General features: G+C 48.4%; 2 protein-coding genes across 5 annotated transcripts in view; one reads left to right on the forward strand and one right to left on the reverse strand.

Annotated features, from left to right (window-relative positions):
- Positions 1-72: 72 nt before the first annotated feature.
- Positions 73-19,516, forward strand: LOC140406170 (leucine-rich repeat-containing protein 57-like). Of its 3 annotated transcripts, none has more exons than XM_072494308.1 (6): positions 73-239; positions 4,027-4,209; positions 7,576-7,711; positions 8,333-8,601; positions 17,060-17,245; positions 18,566-19,516. In XM_072494308.1, the coding sequence occupies exons 2-6, from the start codon at positions 4,126-4,128 to the stop codon at positions 18,605-18,607; spliced, it is 717 nt and encodes a 238-aa protein (XP_072350409.1). In that variant the 5' UTR covers positions 73-239; positions 4,027-4,125; the 3' UTR covers positions 18,608-19,516. The 3 variants fall into 3 exon arrangements, with proteins under 3 accessions (XP_072350409.1, XP_072350410.1, XP_072350407.1); XM_072494309.1 differs by having other exon boundaries at positions 91-239; positions 4,119-4,209; XM_072494306.1 differs by lacking the exon at positions 4,027-4,209 and having other exon boundaries at positions 95-239.
- A 598-nt stretch (positions 19,517-20,114) lies between these two features.
- Positions 20,115-22,001, reverse strand: part of LOC140406171 (synaptosomal-associated protein 23-like) — a 31,872-nt gene continuing 29,985 nt past the window's right edge. For both annotated transcript variants that reach the window (XM_072494310.1, XM_072494311.1), the window contains exon 8: positions 20,115-21,931. In XM_072494310.1, coding sequence (XP_072350411.1) covers positions 21,866-21,931 — 66 coding nt within the window. In that variant the 3' untranslated portion in view covers positions 20,115-21,865. The remainder of the gene's footprint in view (positions 21,932-22,001) is intronic.

The raw sequence follows: 22,001 nt of genomic DNA on the forward strand, positions 1-22,001 counted from the left end.
GGGGGGGGGGGGTGAAGGGAAACGGTTACCATGGAGACGCAGCAAGGCGTGGCGATGCGTCGGTGAGTGGTCAGTCGCGGTACTGGGAGCGATGACGGGATTGCACAGGAGCGGAAGTCCTGGGGGGAATTTTTGCAGTCGGTTTCCGGATTATGGAGCGAACGCGGCCCGCCCTGCAACAGGATAAAGGCGTCGCCCGTCCAACCCACAACAAATGGAAGAGCAGGTCGCAGAGACAGGTACTGGCAGGGATGGGATCGAAATCTGAGGGGAATGAGATCCAGCCTCGTTTATAATCAGCCGAAGTTGATAATCTGACAAGCGGCTGCTGCCAGACCTGCTGAATATTACCAACATTTTTTAAAATACTTCTAAAATCAAAGCTTGCCACGACCTGCCCTCTACTTAGCGATCTCATCTTCGCCCTGACTCGCCCCCTGCCAACCTCTGTATAGTGGAGCTCAGTCCTTTTCGTGGGTACCTCAAGTAACATTACAGCCGGGGTGGCACAGTGGTTAGCACTGCTGCCTCACACGTCAGGGACCCGGGTTCATCCTTGGGTGACTGGAGTTTGCATTTTCTCCCCGTGCCTGGATGGGTTTCCTCCCACAGTCCAAAGATGTGCAGGTTAGGTGGATTGGCTATGTTAAATTGCCCCTTCGTGTCCAAAAAGATGTGTAGCTTAGATTAAGGGGTTAATGGAATAGGGCGGGGGAGTGAATTTGGGTGAAGTACTCATTCAGAGGTTTGGTGCAGACTCGATGGGCCGAAATAGCCTTCTGCACTGTAGGAATTTAATCATTCTATAATCCTGTCCACCCCGTCACTGGAAATATGCATAGATCGATTCACAGAATCAAAGAATTTCATGGGAGGAGTACTGTTGGCCCATTAAGCCTGTGTGCCATCTTTTGTCTTTCCCACATTATCGTGTAAATTTTTCCCCTTCAAGTATTTGAGCAATTTTCTCTCAAAATATTGAATCTGCTGCCACCTCCCTTTCAGGTCGTGCATTCCAGATCATCATCTGCTGTGGAAAAAAGAGTGTTTCTTCATGTCACTTGTGGTTCTTTTCACAGTCACCTTAAATGTGTGCTCTCGTTACTGATCCTTCTGCCACTTATTTACTCTACCAATACTATTCCTGAACCTCCATCAACTCTCCTCTTCCCCTTCTCTGCTCTCAGGGGAACAAAGATGTGCAGGTTAGGTGGATTGGCCATGTTAAATTGCCCCTTAGTGTCCAAAGGTTAGGTGGGGTTACTGCGATTGGACAGGGGAATGGGCTTGGATGGGGTGCTCTTTCGGAGGGTCGGTGCAGACTCGATGGGTTGAACAGCCTCCTGCACTGTAGGGATTCTATGAATCCAGCTTTTCCAGATTCTCCACGTGATTCTCCACGTCTCTCTATTTAAATATCTTTGTGTCCACTCTATGACCCTGAAATCCCTCCGCCTAAAGTGTGACAACAGTTCCCTAATGCTACATGCAAATTCAGCCCTACCTGCATCAACCTTCATCAACCATAGGTCTTCTGATTTTGGTCTCTCCCATATTGTCTTTTACTGCTAGAAATATTTACTACATAACCAGACCTGTGTAACTTGAATTTTTCCTGTATCCGTTCACGTGCATGTTTTGGTTGCCGCTCAAGACAATGAGCCGCAATTTAACTTTTTATTTATTTTTCTACTTTTCCCTTCTATTCCTCCTAGACTGGTCTCCTGTCACCATGCCTTTAATTTCTCCCCTCTTAAATAATGTGCCCTCCCAAATCCCGACCCCACCCCACTCTTTGATCTTCCTGCCATTTACCATTGTTGGCCAAGCCTTCAGCCGCTAAGACCCCAAGTTCTGGAATTCCTTTCCTAATCCTCTCTATATGTCTCTCACTTCCTTTAGAATAGAATTCCTACAGTGCAGACGGAGGCTATTTGGCCCATCAAGTCTGCACCGGCCCTCTGAAAGAACACCCTACCAGGCCCAATTCCCCACCCTATCCCCATAACCCCACCTAGGGGCAATTTAGCCAGGCCAATCCACCAAACCTGTCCATCGTTGGACTGTGGGAGGAAACTGGAGCACCCGGAGGAAACCCACGCAGACACAGGAAGAATGTACAAACCTCACACAGTCACCCGAGGTCGGAATCGAACCTGGGCCTCTGGCGCTGTGAAGCAGTAGTGCTAACCACAGCTGCCTCACGGCGCTGAGGACCTGGGTTTGATCCTGGACCCGGGTCACTGTCCGTGTGAAGTTTGTACATTCTCCGATATCTGCGTGGGTCTCATCCCCACAACCCAAAGATGTGCAGGGTAGGTTGACTGGCCACACTAAATTGCCTCTTTTAAAAAAAAAAAAAAAAAAAAAAATGAATTGCATACTCTAAATTTATAAATAAATAAATAAAACCAACAAAAGCATTGATCCCAACAATGATCCTTGCTTGGACAATACCATTGTATACTTCCCTACAGTCTGAAAAACAACTGTTTACCACTTCTCCCTACACTCTGTCCCTTAGACAATTTAGCATCCATGCTGCCATGGACCCTTTAATCCCATGATCTTTAGTTTTGCTTAATTTTGACAACATCCTTTTCTGTAATGAAGACTCCATTTTTTGGAACAAAGACAGACAGACTTGCATTTCAACAGCACCCTTCATGATCCTGATGTCCCAAAGCACTTTGCAACCAATTAAGTATTTTTGAAGTATAATTACTCTTGTAATGCAGATAATGTGGCGACCAATTCATACACAGCAAGCGCTCACAAACAGCATGCCCACAAAGCAATATATTTTAGGGATGTTGACTGACGGATAAATATTGGCCAGAACATTCGAGATATAATAATAATCTTTATTGTCACAAGTAGGCTTACATTAATACTGCAATGAAGTTACTGTGAAAAGCCCCTAGTCGCCACACTCCGGCGCCTGTTTGCGTACACTGAGGGAGAATTCAGAATGTCCAAATTACCTAACAGCACGTCTTTCGGGACTTGTGGGAGGAAACCCACGCAGACACAGGAAGAACGTGCAGACTTCACACAGGCAGTGACCCAAGCCGGGAATCGAACCTGGTACCCTAGAGCTGATAAGTAACAGTGCTACCCACTGTGCTATCGTGCTGACTTTCCTGATCTTCAAAATAGTGCCATAGGATCTTTTACACCTACCTGAAAGGGGAGACTGAGCTTCAGTGTCTCAGTCAAAAGCGCCACCTTTGACGCTGCAGCACTCCCTCCGTATTGCAAAATGATGCAAGAATTAATATTGAGTTAATGGGGGAACTTTGATTATCCCAGTATAGACTGCAATAATAACAACATAAGGGGAAGGAATTCCTGAAATGTGTGCATTCCTGTGTCAGAATGTTTCCTGCCCAATGAAAAAGGAAGCAGTGCTGATCTATTTCTGGGAAATGAAGTGGGACAAGTGGAGAAAGTTAGTTGAAGCACCTTGATACGGGGTCAAGGGGCATGAAAGGGTTCACTCCCAAGTGGGAGCAGGAGTCATATTGACCTTTGGGGAGTTGACTATGTTATCATAGAATCATAGAATTTACAGTGCAGAAGGAGGCCATTTGGCCCATCGAGTCTGCATCGGCTCTTGGAAAGAGCACCCTACCCAAGGTCCACACTTCCACCCTTTCCCCATAACCCAGTAACCCCACCCAACACTAAGGGCAATTTTGGACACGAAGGTCCATTTAGCTTGGCCAATCCACCTAACCTGCACATCTTTGGACTGTGGGAGGAAACCGGAGCACCCGGAGGAAACCCACGCACACACTGGGAGAACGTGCAGACTCCACACAGACAGTGACCCAAGCCGGGAATCGAACCTGGGACCCTGGAGCTGTGAAGCAATTGTGCTAACCACAATGCTATCGTGCTGCCCGGTAGCATTGTAGACTGCGGTAGCAATCCCCCAAGGGGATTGTTTTAATTGAGCAGATGAGTGGTTGAGATTTACCTGTTGGGTTTTGAGTTCATAATTGGTTGTGTGTTTTATCATAGGTACTATCTGGTGGGACTGTCAGTCTTGTCTTAAGCAGACCTGGATGTGATCAGAGATTGGGGAAGTTGTAATTTTGTTTGGATTTACGCAGTTTTGCCATGGGGAACAGTGCCCTGAAAGCTCACCTGGAAACTGCACAGAAGACTGGCGTGTTCCAGCTCACAGGGAAAGGCCTGAATGAGGTGAGAAGCTGCAGTAAAATTAAGAGTTGTGACATTTGTATTGGATCCTTGAGCTGTGCTGTCTGCAGACTTAGTGATGTCTCGTCAAGTGGCCGAGGATTGTCTTTGTGTCCAAACCATGATTGCCAGCGGCATTGAACCCTGAATCTTGTCCCCTCCTATTCTTTCATACTTCACTGTAACAGTCACGGGAAGTAATGGAGAGCAACAACTCAAGACTGATTCTTCCCTTCACAAAATGAGAAAAGAGCTGAGGCCAATTTGAGTGAGACACAATGTTCCTGTTCTATATGTATTTAACCACTGCATTTAAAATGAGGCCAGAATCAAAAGCTTTTGTCCGGGTTGAGTGGGATTAATTTATGGGAGGTTCTGCGGCGGTTCTGATTTGGGAAGGGCTTTATTGACTGGGTCAGGTTGCTGTACCAGGCTCCTGTGGCAAGTGTACGGACGAACAGGACGATTTTAGACTGCACCAGGGGACAAGACAGGGATGCCCCCTCTCCACACTTGTTCGCGCTAGCTATAGAGCCGCTGGCAATTGCTCGGAGAGCCTCAAGCGGCTGGTCCGGGGTGGGGTGGAGCACAGAGTCTCCCTGTATGCGGATGACCTGCTCCTGTATGTTTCAGATCCAATTGAGGGAATGGAAGAAATCATGGGAATTTTAGGCGAATGCAGCCGGTTTTCGGGGTATAAGCTTAAATGGGGAAGAGCGAGATGTTTGTGGTCCAGGCGAGGTGTCAGGAGAGGTGACTGGGGGAACTGCCGTTTAGATTGGGAGGGGACAGTTTCAGGTACCTAGGTATCCAGGTGGCGCAGGATTGGGACCGGCTACATAAATTGAACTTGGCCCGGTTGGTGGATCACATGAAAGATAATTTCCGGAGATGGGATGCGCTCCCGTTGTCTCTAGCTGGCAGAGTCCAAATGGTGAAAATGATGGTCCTCTCGAGATTCCTGTTTGTATTTCAATGTCTCCCCATATTCATTGGGGAGGGGGGGGGGGGGGAGAGGGGGGTGGGGGGGGGGGTGGGGGGTCGGCATGGGTGCGTATGGAGGCGGCTTCTTGCAAGGGCACAAGTTTAGGGGCGTTGGTAACTGCGCCGCTGCCGTTCCCGCCGGCGCAGTACTCCACCAGCCCCGTGGTGGTGGGGGCCTTGAGAGTCTGGGGCCAATGGAGGAGATATGTAGGAGCAGTGGGAGCATCGGTCTGGTCCGCAATCTGTATTAATCACCAGTTTGCCCCGGGCAGAGTGGAGGGGGGGGTTCCAAATATGGCGGAGAGTGGGGATTGAGAGGATGGGGGACTTGTTTATAGAGGGGTGCTTTTCGAATATGAGGGCGCTGGAGGAGAAGTTTGCATTGGCGGGGAGAAACGAATTTCGATATGTGCAGGTGGGGGACTTTCTGCGTAAACTGATACCAACCTTCCCACTCCTGCCGCTAAGGGGGATTCAGGACAGGGTAGTTTCCAGAGGATGGATAGGTGAGGGGAGTGTTTCTGACATTTACAAGGAACTTATGGGATCAGAGGAGACGCAGACCGAGGGAGCTGAAGCGAGTGGGAGGAGGAGCTGGGGGGAGAGATAGAGGAGGGCCTTTGGGCGGACGCGTTGAGTAGAGTCAACGCGACCACAACTTGTTCCAGACTCAGCAGGATTCAATTCAAGGTCGTTCACCGGGCTCACATGACAGTGGCCCGGATGAGCAGATTCTTTAGGGTGGAAGATAGATGTGCAAAATGTGAGGGAGGACCAGTGAATCATGTCCACATGTTCTGGGCATGTCCAAAGCTGAGGGGATTTTGGCAGGGGTTTGCTGACGTCATGTCCAAGGTATCCCAAACAAAGGTGGCATTGAGTCCAAAGGTGATGATTTTCGGGGTATCGCAGGATCCGGGAATCCAGGAGAAAAAGACAGACGTTCTGGCCTGATAGCGGAGGGTAATAATATCCGTGGAGGCGGATATTACTAGCCTGGAGGGACACAAAGCCCCCGAAGTCGGAGACCTGGCTATCGGACATGGCAGGCTTTCTCTGTCTGGAGAAAATTAAGTTCGCCTTGAGAGGGTCACTGTTAGGGTACGCCCGGAGGTGGCAACCATTCATCGACTTCTTCACGGAGAATTAATCGTCAGTAGAGAGGGGGGTGGGGGTTAGGTTAATGTAGATTAGGGGGTTAATTAATGGTGGGACCCGTTGGGGAGGGAGGTGGTATTTGCTCTATGTTTATATTTTCATTTACATTGTTTATATTGCTGCTGTTACAATGCCAAAAAAATACCTCAATAAAATGTTTATTATAAAAAAAGGCCAGAATCACAAGTCACCAGTCAACGGCACATCGGACAGGAGGCCATTCAGCCCCTCGAGCCTATTCTGTCTCACAGATCATGGGTGATATTTATCTATTTATAAATTTAGAGTACCCAATTATTTATTTTTTTCCAATTAAGGGGCAATTTAGCATGGCCAATCCACCTAACCTGCACATATTTGGGTTGTGAGGGTGAAACCCATCAGACACGGGGAGAATGTGCAAACTCCACACGGACAGTGACCCAGGGCCGGAATTTGAACCCGGGTCCTTAGCGCCACAGTCTCCGTGTTAACCTTTGTTTTGTAGCCCTTAGTAGCCTTACCTAAAACTAGCTATCCAGCTAACTGAGCTAAACCGGTCCCCTTAGTAACCGTACCTACCAAACTCTATCAATTTTGGTTTAGAAATTTTCAGGAGACCTGGCCCTAATTTGAAGGTTGTGTCTCCTTGATCTGGACTGGCCCCCCTGGAGGAAATAATCTGTCCATATCGACCCTTCAAAATTCTTTAACCATTTTGATCTCCATGATCAGATCAGCTCTTAATCTATGAGGGAATACAAATCTAGTCATTATGCTTCTAATTCTTGGGAACTGATTGTGAAAGTGATTGTTTCTTGTCCGTGATGTATTTCACTGATCTGAGGAATGTCAGTGGTTAAAGTGAGACACTTTTCATCTCAGCAACTTTAACACTCACTTCCATTCTCACTCCCCTTTAACATTCCCTCCCATTCCTACTTTGATTTCACTATTTTTGCCTCCTATGCTATTTCAATGAAGGTAAACACAAGATACAGGAACAGCCCTCATTAATCTGCTGAGCAAACTGCAGCACTTTGATATTAGAGTAGTGCTTACTTCAGTCCTTTAGTTGTTTTCCCAGGAGCAGGTATTTATGATGGACAAGGTCTTCCAGGGAAGGCATTTGGCTCATCGACCCTTGTTCAGTGTGAGGTGCAGGTGGGAGATTCAGGGGTTACCTTTTTTCTCCTCTAGTGTTCTTTAGAAGTTACTGATTTCTTGATTTGTTCTCTTAATATTTAGTTTCCCATGGACCTGCAGAGACTTGCATCGAGCCTAAGGACAATGGATCTTTCAGGAAACAAGATCGAAATCTTGCCTTCTGTCATTGGCCACTTCGTAGTTTTGAAGAGTTTGAATTTGAATAGTAATAAATTGGGTAAGACTCAATAAGCCATCAGTGGAACACAGCATACATCTTTGTTGATACCATTACATAGGACCACCCTGCCCCCTAAAGCATTTGATGCCTCCAGCTCACCAATTTTACAATCCTTTGTGCATTTACAAACGCACATTCCAAACTGCTCTCCATTTAGTTTTTTATTTTAATTGCTTCTCCTCCTGATGAGCATTTTTACAATTTCCCTTTTCTTCTCTCTCTCTTTCCTGCATTCATTGCCTCTTCTCTTTCTACTTCTCCATTATTGTTTCACTCCTCCCCAAAACACTAGTAAGGACACTGGTCTCAGCCTTGTTCATGTGAAGCCTGTCCAAGGTACTTCTGCCCCAGAACTATGTTCCTATGTTAATTGATCCCAATCCCAAGAATCTGAATTATCCTCACATGTACCCCGTGTCTTCAGCCCCTCTCCTGAATTGACCCACCCTGTCTCCACATTGATCCCAGTGTATCAGGAATCTAAGCCCTTCTCTTTCACAGCACATCCCCAGGTTCAGAATTACCCAGGAACATGCAGGTAGCTGGGTCCCTCACTGGTTAGCAGTTCTATCCGCTGAACAGATTTATTTTCATTAACGTGGCATTTTTCTCTATCAGCTGTTCTCCCCGAGGATGTGGGCAAGCTGAAGAAACTGGAGACTTTTCATCTAAACAGTAACTCACTGAAACAGCTTCCCTCTAGCTTTGGTCAGCTGGCAGCCCTGAAGACCCTGAATCTCTCTGGGAACCAGCTTCGTGAGTTCCCACTCCAGCTCTGCCGCCTCCGACACCTGGATGTAGTGGATCTGTCCAAGAACCGAATCCAGCGCCTTCCCGATGAATTGGAGCAGTTACAGGCCATTGAACTCAATGTTAACCAGAACCAGGTCTGTTACAGGTGTTGCTAATTTTCTCCTTGGTTTAATTGCTCTGTTTTATTACCTTTGCTCTTGAGTCGCCAGGTATCTTTATGATACCGCCACGTGGTTCAAGTCCGAGTAATGATCAATAATCCAATACACCGATTAGTAAGATTTAAATCAAAGCACATTTATTATACACAGTAATCACTACTCATGCACAAATTCTACGTTTAAGCTACTTCTACAACTAACAGGCCTATACTTAGCTTTGGAACTGGCCCACCAGGTCAGGGGAAACAAATGGCCTTTCATATGGGTTCTGAGTCTGCGGGATTCAAAGTTGGTACAGATTGATAGCTAGGAGCGCCTATCTCGTAGCGAGCGTTGAAGTAAGACTTACAGTTTTGATCAGCTGCTGAAGAGTGAAGAGCTGGAGAAGCGGTGGAGAATTGAACTTGGGCTCAATTCTTATAGTCCCAGGGGCTTCCCGCCTTTCAGGGCGGACCCTGTACCTGGTCCCAAGTGATTGGACTTTGTCCCAATCGCTTGGTTCGATTTTCTCCAATGCTGGAGCGGTTCCCTGATCGATGGACGGTCTTGAGGTGCTCGTTCACCTCCTTTTGTGTAGGCTTCTGCTGGCGCCGAAGAGTCTGGTTTTGCTTTGTGTGCCTAAATGTTGCTTATTGTTCCCGGGGATTGCTCATTGGTATGCAGGTGGCTGGTGTTTTGTTATGCTGATGGTTGCTGGTATCGATCTTGTCTGGCCTTTCCAGAGGTAAATACACAGCCAACCTGCAGCTGCTTGTTTTTGGCTTGTTGGCTGACTTTCCCATCAGCCTTTGTCGTTTGCCATTTTGAATCGGGAGTTGGCCATTTTAAGTGGCTACACAGACCAGCACTACACCGCTCATTAGTGCAAGAGGATGAACTGTGTGCATTAATTGTGCATTGTATGAGCTGTGCGTATTAATGTACACTGAGCTGTTATTAATAGATGTGCATGCTACAGTTTGTGTACACTATTTGTACACCATGATCTGTATTGTTGTGCATAGTGTGAACTGTGTATGCTATTACTTGTGTACACTATGAATTGCATGCATTATTGACCATATTACAATCTGCATTATTTCTTGTTCTTGGTAGAAGCCAGTGCTGTGATCTATGTCTATTATTAGTTGAGTGCGATTGTCTTTGCATAGATAAAGCCAACATGTATTTGTAAAGGTTACATCATGTCTAATGAACCTAGTTGAATTTTGAAGGGTTACTGATGTTACAGACAAGGGATTGCCTATGAATATTATTTATATGGACTTTCAGAAGGCACTTGACAAGGTTCCACTTAAGATCCTAAGAGCAAAAACAATTGGAATTGAAGGCATTGGCTTGCATAGCGAATTGGTTCAGCGGGAAGACCCAGGAATTGGCAACTCAGCTTTTCACTTTTTTATAAATGATTGGGAAGGAGGAATAGAAAACCATTTTCATAGAATAGAATATCTACAACAGAAGGAGGCCATTCAGCCCATCAAGTCTACACCAGCCCTTGGAAAGGGCACCCTAGCCCCGTAACACAGTAACACTACCTAACCTTTTGAACACTATGGGGCAATTTAGCTTGGCCAATCTACCTAACCTGCACATCATTGGACTGTGCGAAAACCAGAACACTCGGAGGAAACCTACACAGACACGGGGAGAAAGTGCAAACTCCACACAGACAGTCACCCGAGGCCGGAATTGAACCAGGTCCCTGGAGCTGTGAGGAAGAAGTGCTAGCCACCGTGCCGCCAATATCCAAGAAAGATCAGAGCATTTTCTAAATGAAGAAAAACTAGGAACTAGGGATGAGCATAGAGAAAGAGATTTAGAGGTCCAAATACAGAGATCACTAAAAGCTAGTGGAAAAGTACTAATTGAGAGTTGGCCTTTATCACAAGAAGATTGGCATACAAGCAGTGGAAGTTATGGTACACTCTGGTTAGACCAACAGGAGTGCTGTGTTCAATTGTGGGCAATGTGTCTCAAGAAAGATATATTTGCCATGGAGCACAGATTCACTAAAAAGGTTCACTTAGCAGATCTGGTTGCATAGACTAGGCTGGTAACCATTGAAGTTTATCTTTTTTTTAAAATGTTACTTTTTAAATTTAGAGTATCCAATTCTTTTTTATCCAGTTAAGGGGCAATTTCGCGTGGCCAATTCACCTAGCCTGCGCATCCTTTTAGGTTGTGGGGGTGAGACCTACACAGACACTGGGAGAATGTGCAAACACCACACAGACAGTGACCGGGGTCCTCAGTGCCGTGAGGCAGCAGTGTTAACCACTCTGCAACCCTCTAATTGAAGTATATCAGATGCTTAAAGGATTTGATAGGGTAGTTAGAAATAAACTTTTCCTCTGATGGGGAAGTCCAGAACAAGGGGGCACAATCTTAAAATTGGAGCTAGGTGTTCAGTGGTGATGTCAGGAAATATTTATTCACACAAAAAACTGTCTAATAAGGGGGGATATAAGTTGAAAATTTCAAAACAGAGATTGACAGATCTTTGTTAGGCAAGGGGATTAAGGGTTACAGATGGGTTAAGAGTCAAGATGCAAATCAGCCATGATTGCCAGAACAGATTTGAGGCTAGAGGAGCCCCAACGGAAGTTTTTCGAAGACAACCCGTGGGGGAAGGGAAAAGAGAGGTCCCTCTCCAACTTTTATGGACCGGACCAGAAGTGCAACGGCCAAAAAAGCGGCATTGGAGCAGCGGGAGAAGCGAGGGGGGAAAAAAACAAAATGGCGGCGGCCGGGGACAAAGCGGAATGCGGGCCGGAGCTGCAGGAGTTCATCAAGCGCTGCTTCGAGGAGCTGCGCAAGGAGATGCTGGCGCCTATGCTGTCGGCAATTGAAGGACTAGGGATGACCCAGAAGGCCCACGAGGTAAAGATCCAGGAGGTACAGAAAAGAGTCAGTGAGAATGAGGACTAGCTCTTGGGCCTGGCGGTGAGAGTGGAGCAGCACGAGGCGCTACACAAGAGGTGGGCGGGAAGACTCGAAGACCTGGAGAACAGGTCGAGGAGAAAGAATCTGTGGATCCTGGGTCTCCCTGAAGGAGTGGAGGGGGCCGATGCCGGGGCATACGCGAGCACGATGCTCGGGGCGATGATGGGCGCGGAGGCCCCTTCGAGGGCGCTGGAGCTGGACGGGGCACACCGAATGCTGGCGGGGAAGCCCAAGGCAAATGAGCCGCCAAGGGTGATGGTGGTGAGATTTCACCGGTTCACGGACAGAGAGAGGGTCCTGAAATGGGCCAAGAAGGAGCGGAGCAGCAAGTGGGACAATGCAGAGATCCGAATATACCCGGACTGGAGCACGGAGGTTGCAAAGCGGAGAGCGGGTTTCAACCGGGCCAAAGCGGTGTTGCACCGGAAAGGAGTGAAATTCGGAATGCTGCAGCCAGTGCGACTATGGGTCACATACAAGGACCAACACTATTATTTTGAAACGCCTGAAGAGGCGTGGACCTTTGTACAAGCCGAAAAGTTGGACTCTAACTGAGGGTTTGTGAGGGTGGGGGGGGGATGTTTGAGGTTTGATGTGTGATGGTTGTTGTATATAGGGGGTCAATCACGCGCAGGAAATGGTACATGGGCTGGGGGACAGAAACAAGGCCGCGACAGGAGCTGCGCTAGAGGGGGCGGGGCGGGCTTTGGAAAGCGCGGGGGGTTTTCCCCGGGAAGAAAGGCAGGAAGGGGAACGAAGGAACGCATATTGATTGGGAGACTCCCACACTGGGAGGTCAATGGGACGGCGGGGGAAGCCGGGGTCAGCAGGTGTCAGCTGACTTACGGGAGTGATATGAGGGGAGCAAAAAAGCTGGACAGGGGTCTAGCGGGGAGGAGGGAAAGGGGGGGGGGGGGGGGGAGGGTTGCTGCTGCACTGGCCGAAAGGGAATGGGACACAGAAGAGGTGGTCGGGACGGGGGTCCCCCGTCTGGGGGGTGAGGGAGGCGCGGGCACGGGACTGGCCCAGAAAAGGAGATGGCTAGTTGGCGGGGGGGGGGGGGGTCAGAGCCCCTCCAATCCGGCTGATAACGTGGAACGTGAGGGGCCGGAATGGGCCGGTGAAGAGGGCTCGAGTGTTCGCGCACTTGAAGGGACTGAAGGCAGACGTGGTCATGCTCCCAAGAGACACACCTGAAGGTGGCGGACCAGGTCAGGTTAAGAAAGGGATGGGTAGGACAGGTATTCCACTCCAGACTGGACGCGAAGAATAGAGGGGTGGCAATATTGGTGAGAAAGCGGGTGTCATTTGAGGCCAAGGCTATCGTAGTGGATAATGGAGGGCGATATGTGATGGTGAGTGGTAGGTTGCAAGGGATGTGGGTGGTGTTGGTAAATGTATACGCCCCAAACTGGGATGATGCTGGATTCATGAAGCGCATGTTGGGGCGCATTCCGGACCTGGAGATAGGAGGCCTGATAATGGGAGGGGACTTCAATACAATGTTGGATCCAGCACTGGACCGCTCCAAATCAAGGACTGGAAAGAGGCCGGCGGCGGCGGCCAAGGCGCTTAGGGGGTTTATGGATCAGATGGGGGGAGTGGACCCATGGAGGTTTGCAAGACCGCAGGCCAGGGAATTTTCTTTTTTCTCCCATGTGCACAAAGCCTACTCCCGGATAGATTTTTTTGTTCTGGGCAGGGCGCTCATCCCGAGGGTGGAGGGGATGGAGTATTCGGCCATAGCCGTTTCGGACCACGCCCCGCACTGAGTGGAACTGGAGCTGGGAGAGGAGAGGGACCAACGCCCGCTGTGGCGGCTGGATGTGGGACTGCTGGCAGATGAGGTGGTGTGTGGGAAGGTGAGGGCGTGTATCGAAAGGTACTTGGAGGCCAACGACAACGGGGAGGTGCGGGTGGGGGTGGTATGGGGGGCGGTGATCAGGGGAGAGCTAATCTCCATCAGGGCTCATAGGGAGAAGACAGAGGGCATGGAAAGGGAGAGGTTAGTGGGGGAGATTTTGAGAGTGGACAGGAGATACGCAGAGGCCCCGGAGGAAAGATTACTTGGGGAAAGACGACGGCTCCAGACGGAGTTTGACCTGTTGACCACGGAAGGCGGAGGCACAGTGGAGGAATGCGCAGGGGGCGACCTAAGAGTATGGGGAAAAGGCTAGTCGGATGCTGGCGCACCAGCTCCGTAAGAGGATGGCAGCGAGGGAAATAGGGGGAGTCAAAGATGGAAGGGGAGCCACGGTTCGGAGTGCGACGAGAATAAACGAGGTATTTAAGGCCTTTTATGAAGAGCTGTACAGATCCCAGCCCCCAGCGGGGGAAGAGGGGATGAGACGATTCCTAGACCAACTGAGATTCCCGAGGGTGGAGGAGCAGGAGGTGGCTGGTTTGGGGGCACCAATTGGGTTGGAGGAGCTGAGAAAGGGTTTGGGGAGTATGCAGGCGGGGAAGGCCCCAGGAACGGACGGGTTCCCGGTGGAGTTCTACAGGACGTACGTAGATCTGTTGGCCCCGCTACTAGTGAGGACCTTTAATGAGGCAAGAGAGGAGGGGACCCTGCCCCCGACAATTTCTTTGATCCTAAAGCGGGACAAGGACCCACTGCAATGTGGATCATACAGGCCAATCTCGCTCCTCAATGTGGATGCTAAGTTGCTGGCAAAAGTGCTGGCCACGAGGATCGAGGACTGTGTCCCGGGGGTGATCCACGAGGACCAGACGGGATTTGGAAAGGGCAGGCAATTAAACACTAATGTGCGGCGGCTCTTAAACATGATAATGATGCCATCGGAGGAGGGAGAGGCGGAGATAGTGGCAGCTATGGACGCGGAGAAGGCCTTTGACCGAGTAGAGTGGGAGTACCTCTGGGAGGTGCTGCGTAGGTTTGGGTTCGGGGGAGGGTTTATCAGTTGGGTTGAGCTCCTTTACAGAGCCCCGGTGGCGGGTGTAGTGACGAACCGGCGGAGGTCGGAGTACTTTTGGCTGTACCGAGGAACGAGGCAGGGGTGCCCCCTGTTGTGTGCATTGGCGATCGAACCCTTGGCCATGTCATTGAGGGAGTCTAATAAATGGAGGGGGGTGGTCCGAGGGGGAGAAGAGCATCGGGTGTCGCTATATGCGGATGACCTGTTGCTGTACGTGGCAGATCCAATGGAGGGGATGGTGGAGGTCATGCAGACTCTAAGGGAGTTTGGGGAGTTTTCGGGCTATAAGCTCAATGTAGGGAAGAGTGAGCTCTTTGTGTTACAGGCAGGGGACCAAGAAAGAGGGATAGGGGACCAACCGCTGAGGGGGGCGGAGGGGAGCTTTCGGTATTTGGGGATCCAGATAGCCAGGAGTTGGGGGGCCCTACATAAACTGAATCTGACTAGGTTGGTGGAGCAAATGGAGGAGGACTTCAAAAGATGGGACATGTTACCTCTCTCGCTGGCGGGTAGAGGACAGTCGGTCAAAACGGTGGTCCTTCCGAGGTTTCTGTTTGTGTTTCAGTGCCTTCCCATCGTGATCACCAAGGCCTTTTTCAAGAGAGTAGGTAGGAGTATAATGGGGTTTGTGTGGGCGAATAGAACCCCGAGGGTAAGGAGAGGGTTCCTGGAACGCAGTAGTGACCGAGGAGGGTTGGCGCTGCCAAACCTAGGGAGCTACTACTGGGCAGCAAATGTGGCGATGATCCGCAAGTGGGTGATGGAGGGAGAGGGGGCGGCATGGAAGAGGATGGAGATGGCGTCCTGCAAAGGAACGAGCCTGGGGGCATTGGTGACGGCACTGCTGCCGCTCTCGCCGACAAGGTACACCACGAGCCCAGTGGTGGCGGCAATGCTAAGGATCTGGGGCCAGTGGAGACGACACCGGGGTGCAATGGGAGCCTCGGTCTGGTCCCCGATCGGGGTAACCACCGGTTTGTCCCGGGGAAGATGGACGGGGGGGCTCCAGAGCTGGCATCGTGCGGGGATTAGAAGAATGGGGGACCTGTTCATTGACGGGACGTTTGCGAGCCTAGGGGCACTGGAGGAGAAGTTTGAGATACCCCCGGGAAATGCCTTTAGATATATGCAGGTGAGGGTGTTTGTGAGGCGACAGGTGAGGGAATTCCCGTTGCTCCCGGCACAAGAAATTCAAGACAGGGTGATCTCGGGTGTATGGGTCGGGGAGGGCAAGGTGTCGGCAATACACCAGGAGATGAAAGAAGAGGGGGAAGCGCTGGTAGAAGAGCTGAAGGGTAAATGGGAGGAGGAGCTGGGGGAGGAGATTGAGGTAGGTCTGTGGGCCGATGCCCTAGGTAGGGTTAATTCCTCCTCCTCGTGTGCCAGGCTCAGCCTGATACAATTTAAGGTGGTTCACAGAGCTCACTTGACGGGGGCGAGGTTGAGTAGGTTCTTTGGGTTAGAGGACAGATGTGGAAGGTGCTCAGGGAGCCCAGCGAACCATGTCCATATGTTTTGGTCATGCCCGGCACTGGAGGGGTTCTGGAGAGGAGTGGCGGGAGCAATATCTCAGGTGGTGAAAGTCCGGGTCAAGCCAAGCTGGGGGCTAGCAATATTTGGAGTAGTGGACAAGCCGGGGGTGCAGGAGGCGAAAGAGGCCGGCATTCTGGCCTTTGCGTCCCTAGTAGCCCGGCGAAGGATCTTGCTAATGTGGAAGGAGGCGAAGCCCCCTTGCCTGGAGGCCTGGATAAATGACATGGCTGGGTTCATAAAGCTGGAGAGGATTAAGTTAGCCTTGAGAGGGTCTGCGCAGGGGTTCTACAGGCGGTGGCAACCATTCCTAGACTATCTCGCGGAGCGTTAGAGGAAGGTCGGTCAGCAGCAGCAACCTTGGGGGGGCGGGGGGGGATTGCCTGGGAGGGTGGATGAGCAAGAGATAACATGAAGGGTTGGGGAAACTGGCACGTACGGGAGAGAGCCAGTGTACAAAGCTGTGTAAACACCATTTTGCCATGTACATATCTTGCTCTGCGCGATTTCTTGTTATTTTGTTCCGGGGGGCGGGGGGGGGGGGGAGGTTATTGTTTGTAAGGGAGAAAAATTGTGTTAAAAAACTTTAATAAATATATTTTTTAAAAAAAACAGATTTGAGGGTTTGAATGGCCTCTTGTAGCTAAAGGTTATCCAATGTGTACATGTTTAGTTGCTCCCTGTATGAACTTAGTTGTGCACCGTTTGAGGAGTTTACATTATTAGTTGCTCTCAAAACAATATTGATCCCCGTAAATTAATTAGGCAACCAGTGTTTTTTCTCTCAAAAGCATAAATACAATTCAACTTATTGTACAAATTCATCTGTACAATGTTTCTTGTGGAAAAAATGCCATTAATTGGGTGTACACTGATTCAACAACCCATAGATGGAAGAGGTGTAGGTAGAATATATTCCAGAAGAGCAATATGTGTGCAGTATGAGGCCTGTGCACCACAAGTTTCTTGTTTTATAATTTAGTTTGAAGTTTAAAGTAACCATTTTATACTTTCAGGTCTCTCAGATTTCATCAAACATCTCCCTCGCTCCACGGCTGAAGGTTTTGCGGATCGAAGAGAACTGTTTAGAAATCTCCATGATTCCTGTCAGTATCCTGGTCGACTCTCAGATCTCCCTGCTGGCTGTTGAGGGAAATCTTTTTGAAATTAAGAATCTGCGAGATCTAGAGGGGTATGATAAGGTTGGTCACAGTGCGTGAAGGGGATGGATTGGTAGTGCCGCTGGGATAATCAACATCCGAAACGGAATAGGCAGGTTCATGCGTCTGGTGTAATAATGTCACTTCTGGCAAAGAATCCCATTTGAAACCCTGACAATATTCCTGGTGCTTGCGGCATGCTATGAAATTATATAATTTTAGTGATTGGTGCCATGACCAGGTTTCCACATATGCTGTACTTTCAGCACTGTCAGTGCTTACTTCCAAGTTCTCTACAGTGTACCAGGACAGAAACGGGTTCATTCAGTGTATACAAAAGTGTGTTTGCTTCATGAGCTATCCCCTCTATCTATACATTTCTCCTGGAATCTCTGTAATCTTTCATAGAACTATAGAAATGATACAGCACAGAAGGGTGGCACTCAGCCACCTTGTCTAACTTCACGTTCCTGTATCCTTTTGATACCCAGTGTAATCCCACTCATCTAAATTGGCCAAAATAGGAATGTCAGATTTATGAGGAAAGGCTGAGGATATGAAGACGAAGGGTGCAATGATTATTGATTAAGAGGTGTCCTGTTGATGTGAATCGCTTGGTGTAACTGGATCCACCGTGCTGCCTCACGGCGCCGAGGACCTGGGTTCAATCCGGCCACGGGTCACTGTCCACCTGGACTGAGTATAGGAGGAACGTCTTCACCCAAAGGGTTGTGAATCTATGGAATTCTTTGCCTAGTGAAGCAGTTGAGGCGCCTTCATTAAATGTTTTGAAGATAAAGATAGTTTTTTTTGAAGAATAAAGGGATTAAGGGTTATGGTGTTCGGGCCGGAAAGTGGAGCTGAGTCCACAAAAGATCAGCCATGATCTCATTGAATGGCGGAGCAGGCTCGAGGGGCCAGATGGCCTACTCCTGTTCCTAGTTCTTATGGAGTTTGCACATTCTCCCCGTGTCTGGGTGGGTCTCATCCCCACAACCCAAAAATGTGCAGGGTAGGTGGATTGGCCACACTAAATTGCCCCTTAATTGGGAAAACAAGATAAATTGGGCACTTTAATTTAAATTAAAGTAACCAAATCCACAGCAAACTCTGATTCCAGTGCTCACTCTAGAGTGGGGAAGGTAAGGGGAGGTTGCAGAAATTGGTTGGCAGGCTGAGATGGGGGAGAAGTATAAGGGCATGGTTCTGAGTGATTGTAAGGGTAGACCTGAGTAAGTCTTATGGGTGTGTGTGAAATTATTAACGTGGTAGTAGATTGAGCACGTGATGCAGTCTGATTGGTTTGGTGGTGGATTGAGCCCTTGCAACAGACCCGAGTGACTTGTGTTTCTCTTCCCTCAGTATATGGAACGTTTCACAGCAACAAAGAAGAAATTCTCTTGAAGATTTGAGGTCACTCGCTCAGCCCCGGACAATGGTCCATCTTATCTGGGCAGCTGGTTAAATGGTAGTAACTTGCAATAGACTGTATCGTGGAGTTCCAATCCCATTGAAGGCGACAGTGGAAGTAGTATGATGCGATGACAAGGGCCCCAGCACTGCCTGTATTCCAGTTTTTTTTGTGGGGGGTTAGTAAAACTGATATGCTGCCGTTAATCTATAAAATGCATTGTGCTTTAGTGTCTTTAAGCTGCTGTGAAAATCAGGACACAGTCCAGCCCACTCTTTAAAAAAAAAATTTAGAGTACCCAATTCACTTTTTCCAATTAAGGGGCAATTTAGCATGGCCCATCCACCTAGCCTGCACATCTTTGGGTTGTGGGGGCGAGACCCATGCAAACACTGGGGGGGGGAAGAGAAAATGTGCAAACTCCACACGGACAGTGACCCAGAGCAGGGATCGAACCTGGGACTTCAGCGCCGTGAGGCTGCAGGACTAACCCACCGTGCTGCCCTCAGTCCAGCTCACTCCTAACGGAATCGACTACCGTTGCACCTTGAATGAACAATAGCACTTTGCATATGACGTCCTAAGCTGGGACATGGGCTGGAATTAGGTTAGGGTAGGGAGATGGCTCAGGTAAATAGAAGATTCTTCGCTGTATTTCCTACTGTAAAACAGGAGCTCAGCTTGAAGATGTGACTTGCTGGCATAGAGACTGCTGCCTGGGATCAGAGCTGGTACCCATGTTGACTAGGCTCAGCATTCTTGGTTAACGTTGATGGTGCAGTCACAGCCCTTGTTCCAGCTTCTTGTCGGTGAGTTCTGACTCCATTCCATCCATCATTTCAAACAGCATTGTGTGTTGTATATATATATTATATATATAAATAAAGTACTTACAAATAAAATGCTTTCTTGTTAATTCTTTGTCCTCTTTTGGTTTGATGAGAGTGCGTAGCAGCAGGGAACTTTGAGGCAGCAAAGGTTTGCCCTGGCTCAGCATGAACAGGAAGACCAGCCAGATCAATCACCTCTTGTTTATGTAAGGGTCCCTCAAGACCATTTAGAGTGGCAGGAGGGGCAAAAAGGAACCTGGAATTAAGCTGCACAATGGTGGGGGGATAAATCACAGCAAGAATTGCCCACTGTGAAGTGGGAGCAATGTCCCTTATAATTGCACCAGAACAGATAGAAATAATTCAATCTTTCAGGAAAACTTCGAAAATATGGAGTAGAATAACCATCAGGAATACGTGCCAGAAATAAGCTGTAGATTTGGTTATTACTGCTGGTATATCCTAGGAGAAGCCAAAGGGTGGAATATCAGTCTACGGTTGAGGAGATACCATGAAAACCTAGGAATGGCTAAATTAAGAGCTAGATACCAGCTGCAGGGAAGTGGGCTCTCTTCCCCCACCAGTTAATTAGCAATTAAATGTTTTTCATTAAATTTTCTACTTAGTCCTGATCCGGTACAATGTCAAGCTTTACTTCAGTCACGATCTCTTTAGGAGGATTTATTTTTCTTTATTTTAGAAAAAGAAAACATATTTTAAGGTAGAAAGAATCAGGTTCAGCTAGTAATCACATTATTTCTATTAAACATTATTACTTCCAATGAGCAATTGGAGAATAGAGAAATGATTAAATGTGCAATATATATTACAGCCTGTGCAGCCCTGAACACTGCTCATCGTTTTTCCTTCTGTACACAAAGTAGCAAGTGATGACGTGGAGCTAGAAGAGGCGCTGGCTGAAGACCAGGCCTTTACATGGAGCCTAGTGCCTAAGGGCAGAGCCAGCTTTGTCCAACTAGCACACATATACCCTTCAGCCCCAACTCCCATGCATATCATTTTACTATTTTAAATTTCTGATTGTTCTTGCAGCTGGGCCTCAGCAGCCACTGACTTTACTCCACTGAACAGTTTATCATTGTATCAGCTCCCTACCCACAATAGCTACAGTGCTACAGAGACAGATGGGGAGGGAGTGGCTCCCCTGCCTGGTGTAAGACAACTTTCATTATCCAGCTGTTAGTAAACTGGGTGCAGGCTCATTCGCTTGAAGGCCCATGGGGGGGGGGGGAAAGAGAGAAGAGAAAGACGGGTTGGTGGTTGAGGCAGATGGGAAATCTAAACAACTGGTACCCATATAGTCTGTGGTTGAGGGAACGTTTTAAGGTTGATGGGTAGGCCTAGTCATGGGGGATTATGTGCTATGAATTTGACAGGAAAGCCTGTGATTAAGGATAGATAGGAAGGGGGTTGGCGGGCAGGGTTTGAAGTTGACAGGAAGGCCTAGGCCCCAGGTGGTTTGATATGCGGCATTTCCACAGTCACCATCAAACAGCAGTATTTTTCAAATCAGGTTCCCTCTCTCAATTAATGAGTTCCAGTGGACTCATCATCTCATATTCTAGCACATTTGGTCAGTGTTCCCCTCCCCAAAAGGAAACCGCATTATGTTATTAAACATTTGAGTTGCCAAACTAAATATGATTAACAATTGAAAGGAGTTCACAGCTAAAACAAGAGCAAGGGTAAGAAACACAGGAATAGTCAGAGCGGATAGGGAGACACAGGTTGTATCGGTACCTAAATTATTACTATGACCCTGAGACAAAGTGCCATTGCTGAAGTGGGTAGAATTGGTGTAACTCTCAATTTAGTGCATCACAATCAAACTGCAAAAATAAAGTCATTCTAGATCATGTACAATTAAACTCCATCGCATTTGTCTTCCTTCAGAGCAACATTATCCTCATCTCGGCCAATGTGACTTTTGTTTGAAATATTTAGTTTAAATGAATATTTAAAGATAATCTTTTTGATCCTTGCAGTCAGCATTCCAGTCATTACATTGGTAATCACCAGGAGCCGAAGTGTACAAATAAATGCACCATTGCCAAAAGCCATTTAAACATCAGACCAGTGTGTGTGTGTGTATGCATGCGCGCTCGAGGGGGGAGGGGGGGTCGAGAAAGCGGTGTGGAAGAGGGACAGGGGATGGGGAAAATCAGTCACTTCTTTGGATACAGTCCTGTTTGGCTCCAGAATCCGGTTGGGAAACTGCACTGATTAAAAATACTAGGAGTCACTTAGCACCAGTGCTGATCTTAGGGAGTCAGCTCATTGGGAGAAATTGAGATGCAGGAAGGCACAAGGTGGCAAAATGACTCCCATGGAAAGGGTTGTAGAAATCAGAGTCAAGGTGAAGCTGTACATTCAAGGCCATGTCTCGAGATGGGCTCCATGTTAGTTTTTGATGAGTTTATTTGCTCTCTGGTTGGCATCATCGATCCGAGCTTTGTTAGCATCAGCCTGTTAAACACAGAGACAGTCAGCACCAAGTCATCTTGTGCACACACCCATTTCCTGTACTAATTGCATA

Source organism: Scyliorhinus torazame, unplaced genomic scaffold (genome assembly GCF_047496885.1).
Source record: "Scyliorhinus torazame isolate Kashiwa2021f unplaced genomic scaffold, sScyTor2.1 scaffold_333, whole genome shotgun sequence".
Classification (NCBI taxonomy): Eukaryota; Metazoa; Chordata; class Chondrichthyes; order Carcharhiniformes; family Scyliorhinidae; genus Scyliorhinus; species Scyliorhinus torazame.

Coding starts and splice junctions, on each gene's coding strand:
- LOC140406170 (XM_072494306.1), top strand. CDS start 153: ATGGAGCGAACGCGGCCCGCCCTGCAACAGGATAAAGGCGTCGCCCGT. Junction 7,712..8,332: donor TTTGAATAGTAATAAATTGG/GTAAGACTCAAT, acceptor TTTCTCTATCAG/CTGTTCTCCCCGAGGATGTG. Junction 8,602..17,059: donor TCAATGTTAACCAGAACCAG/GTCTGTTACAGG, acceptor TTATACTTTCAG/GTCTCTCAGATTTCATCAAA.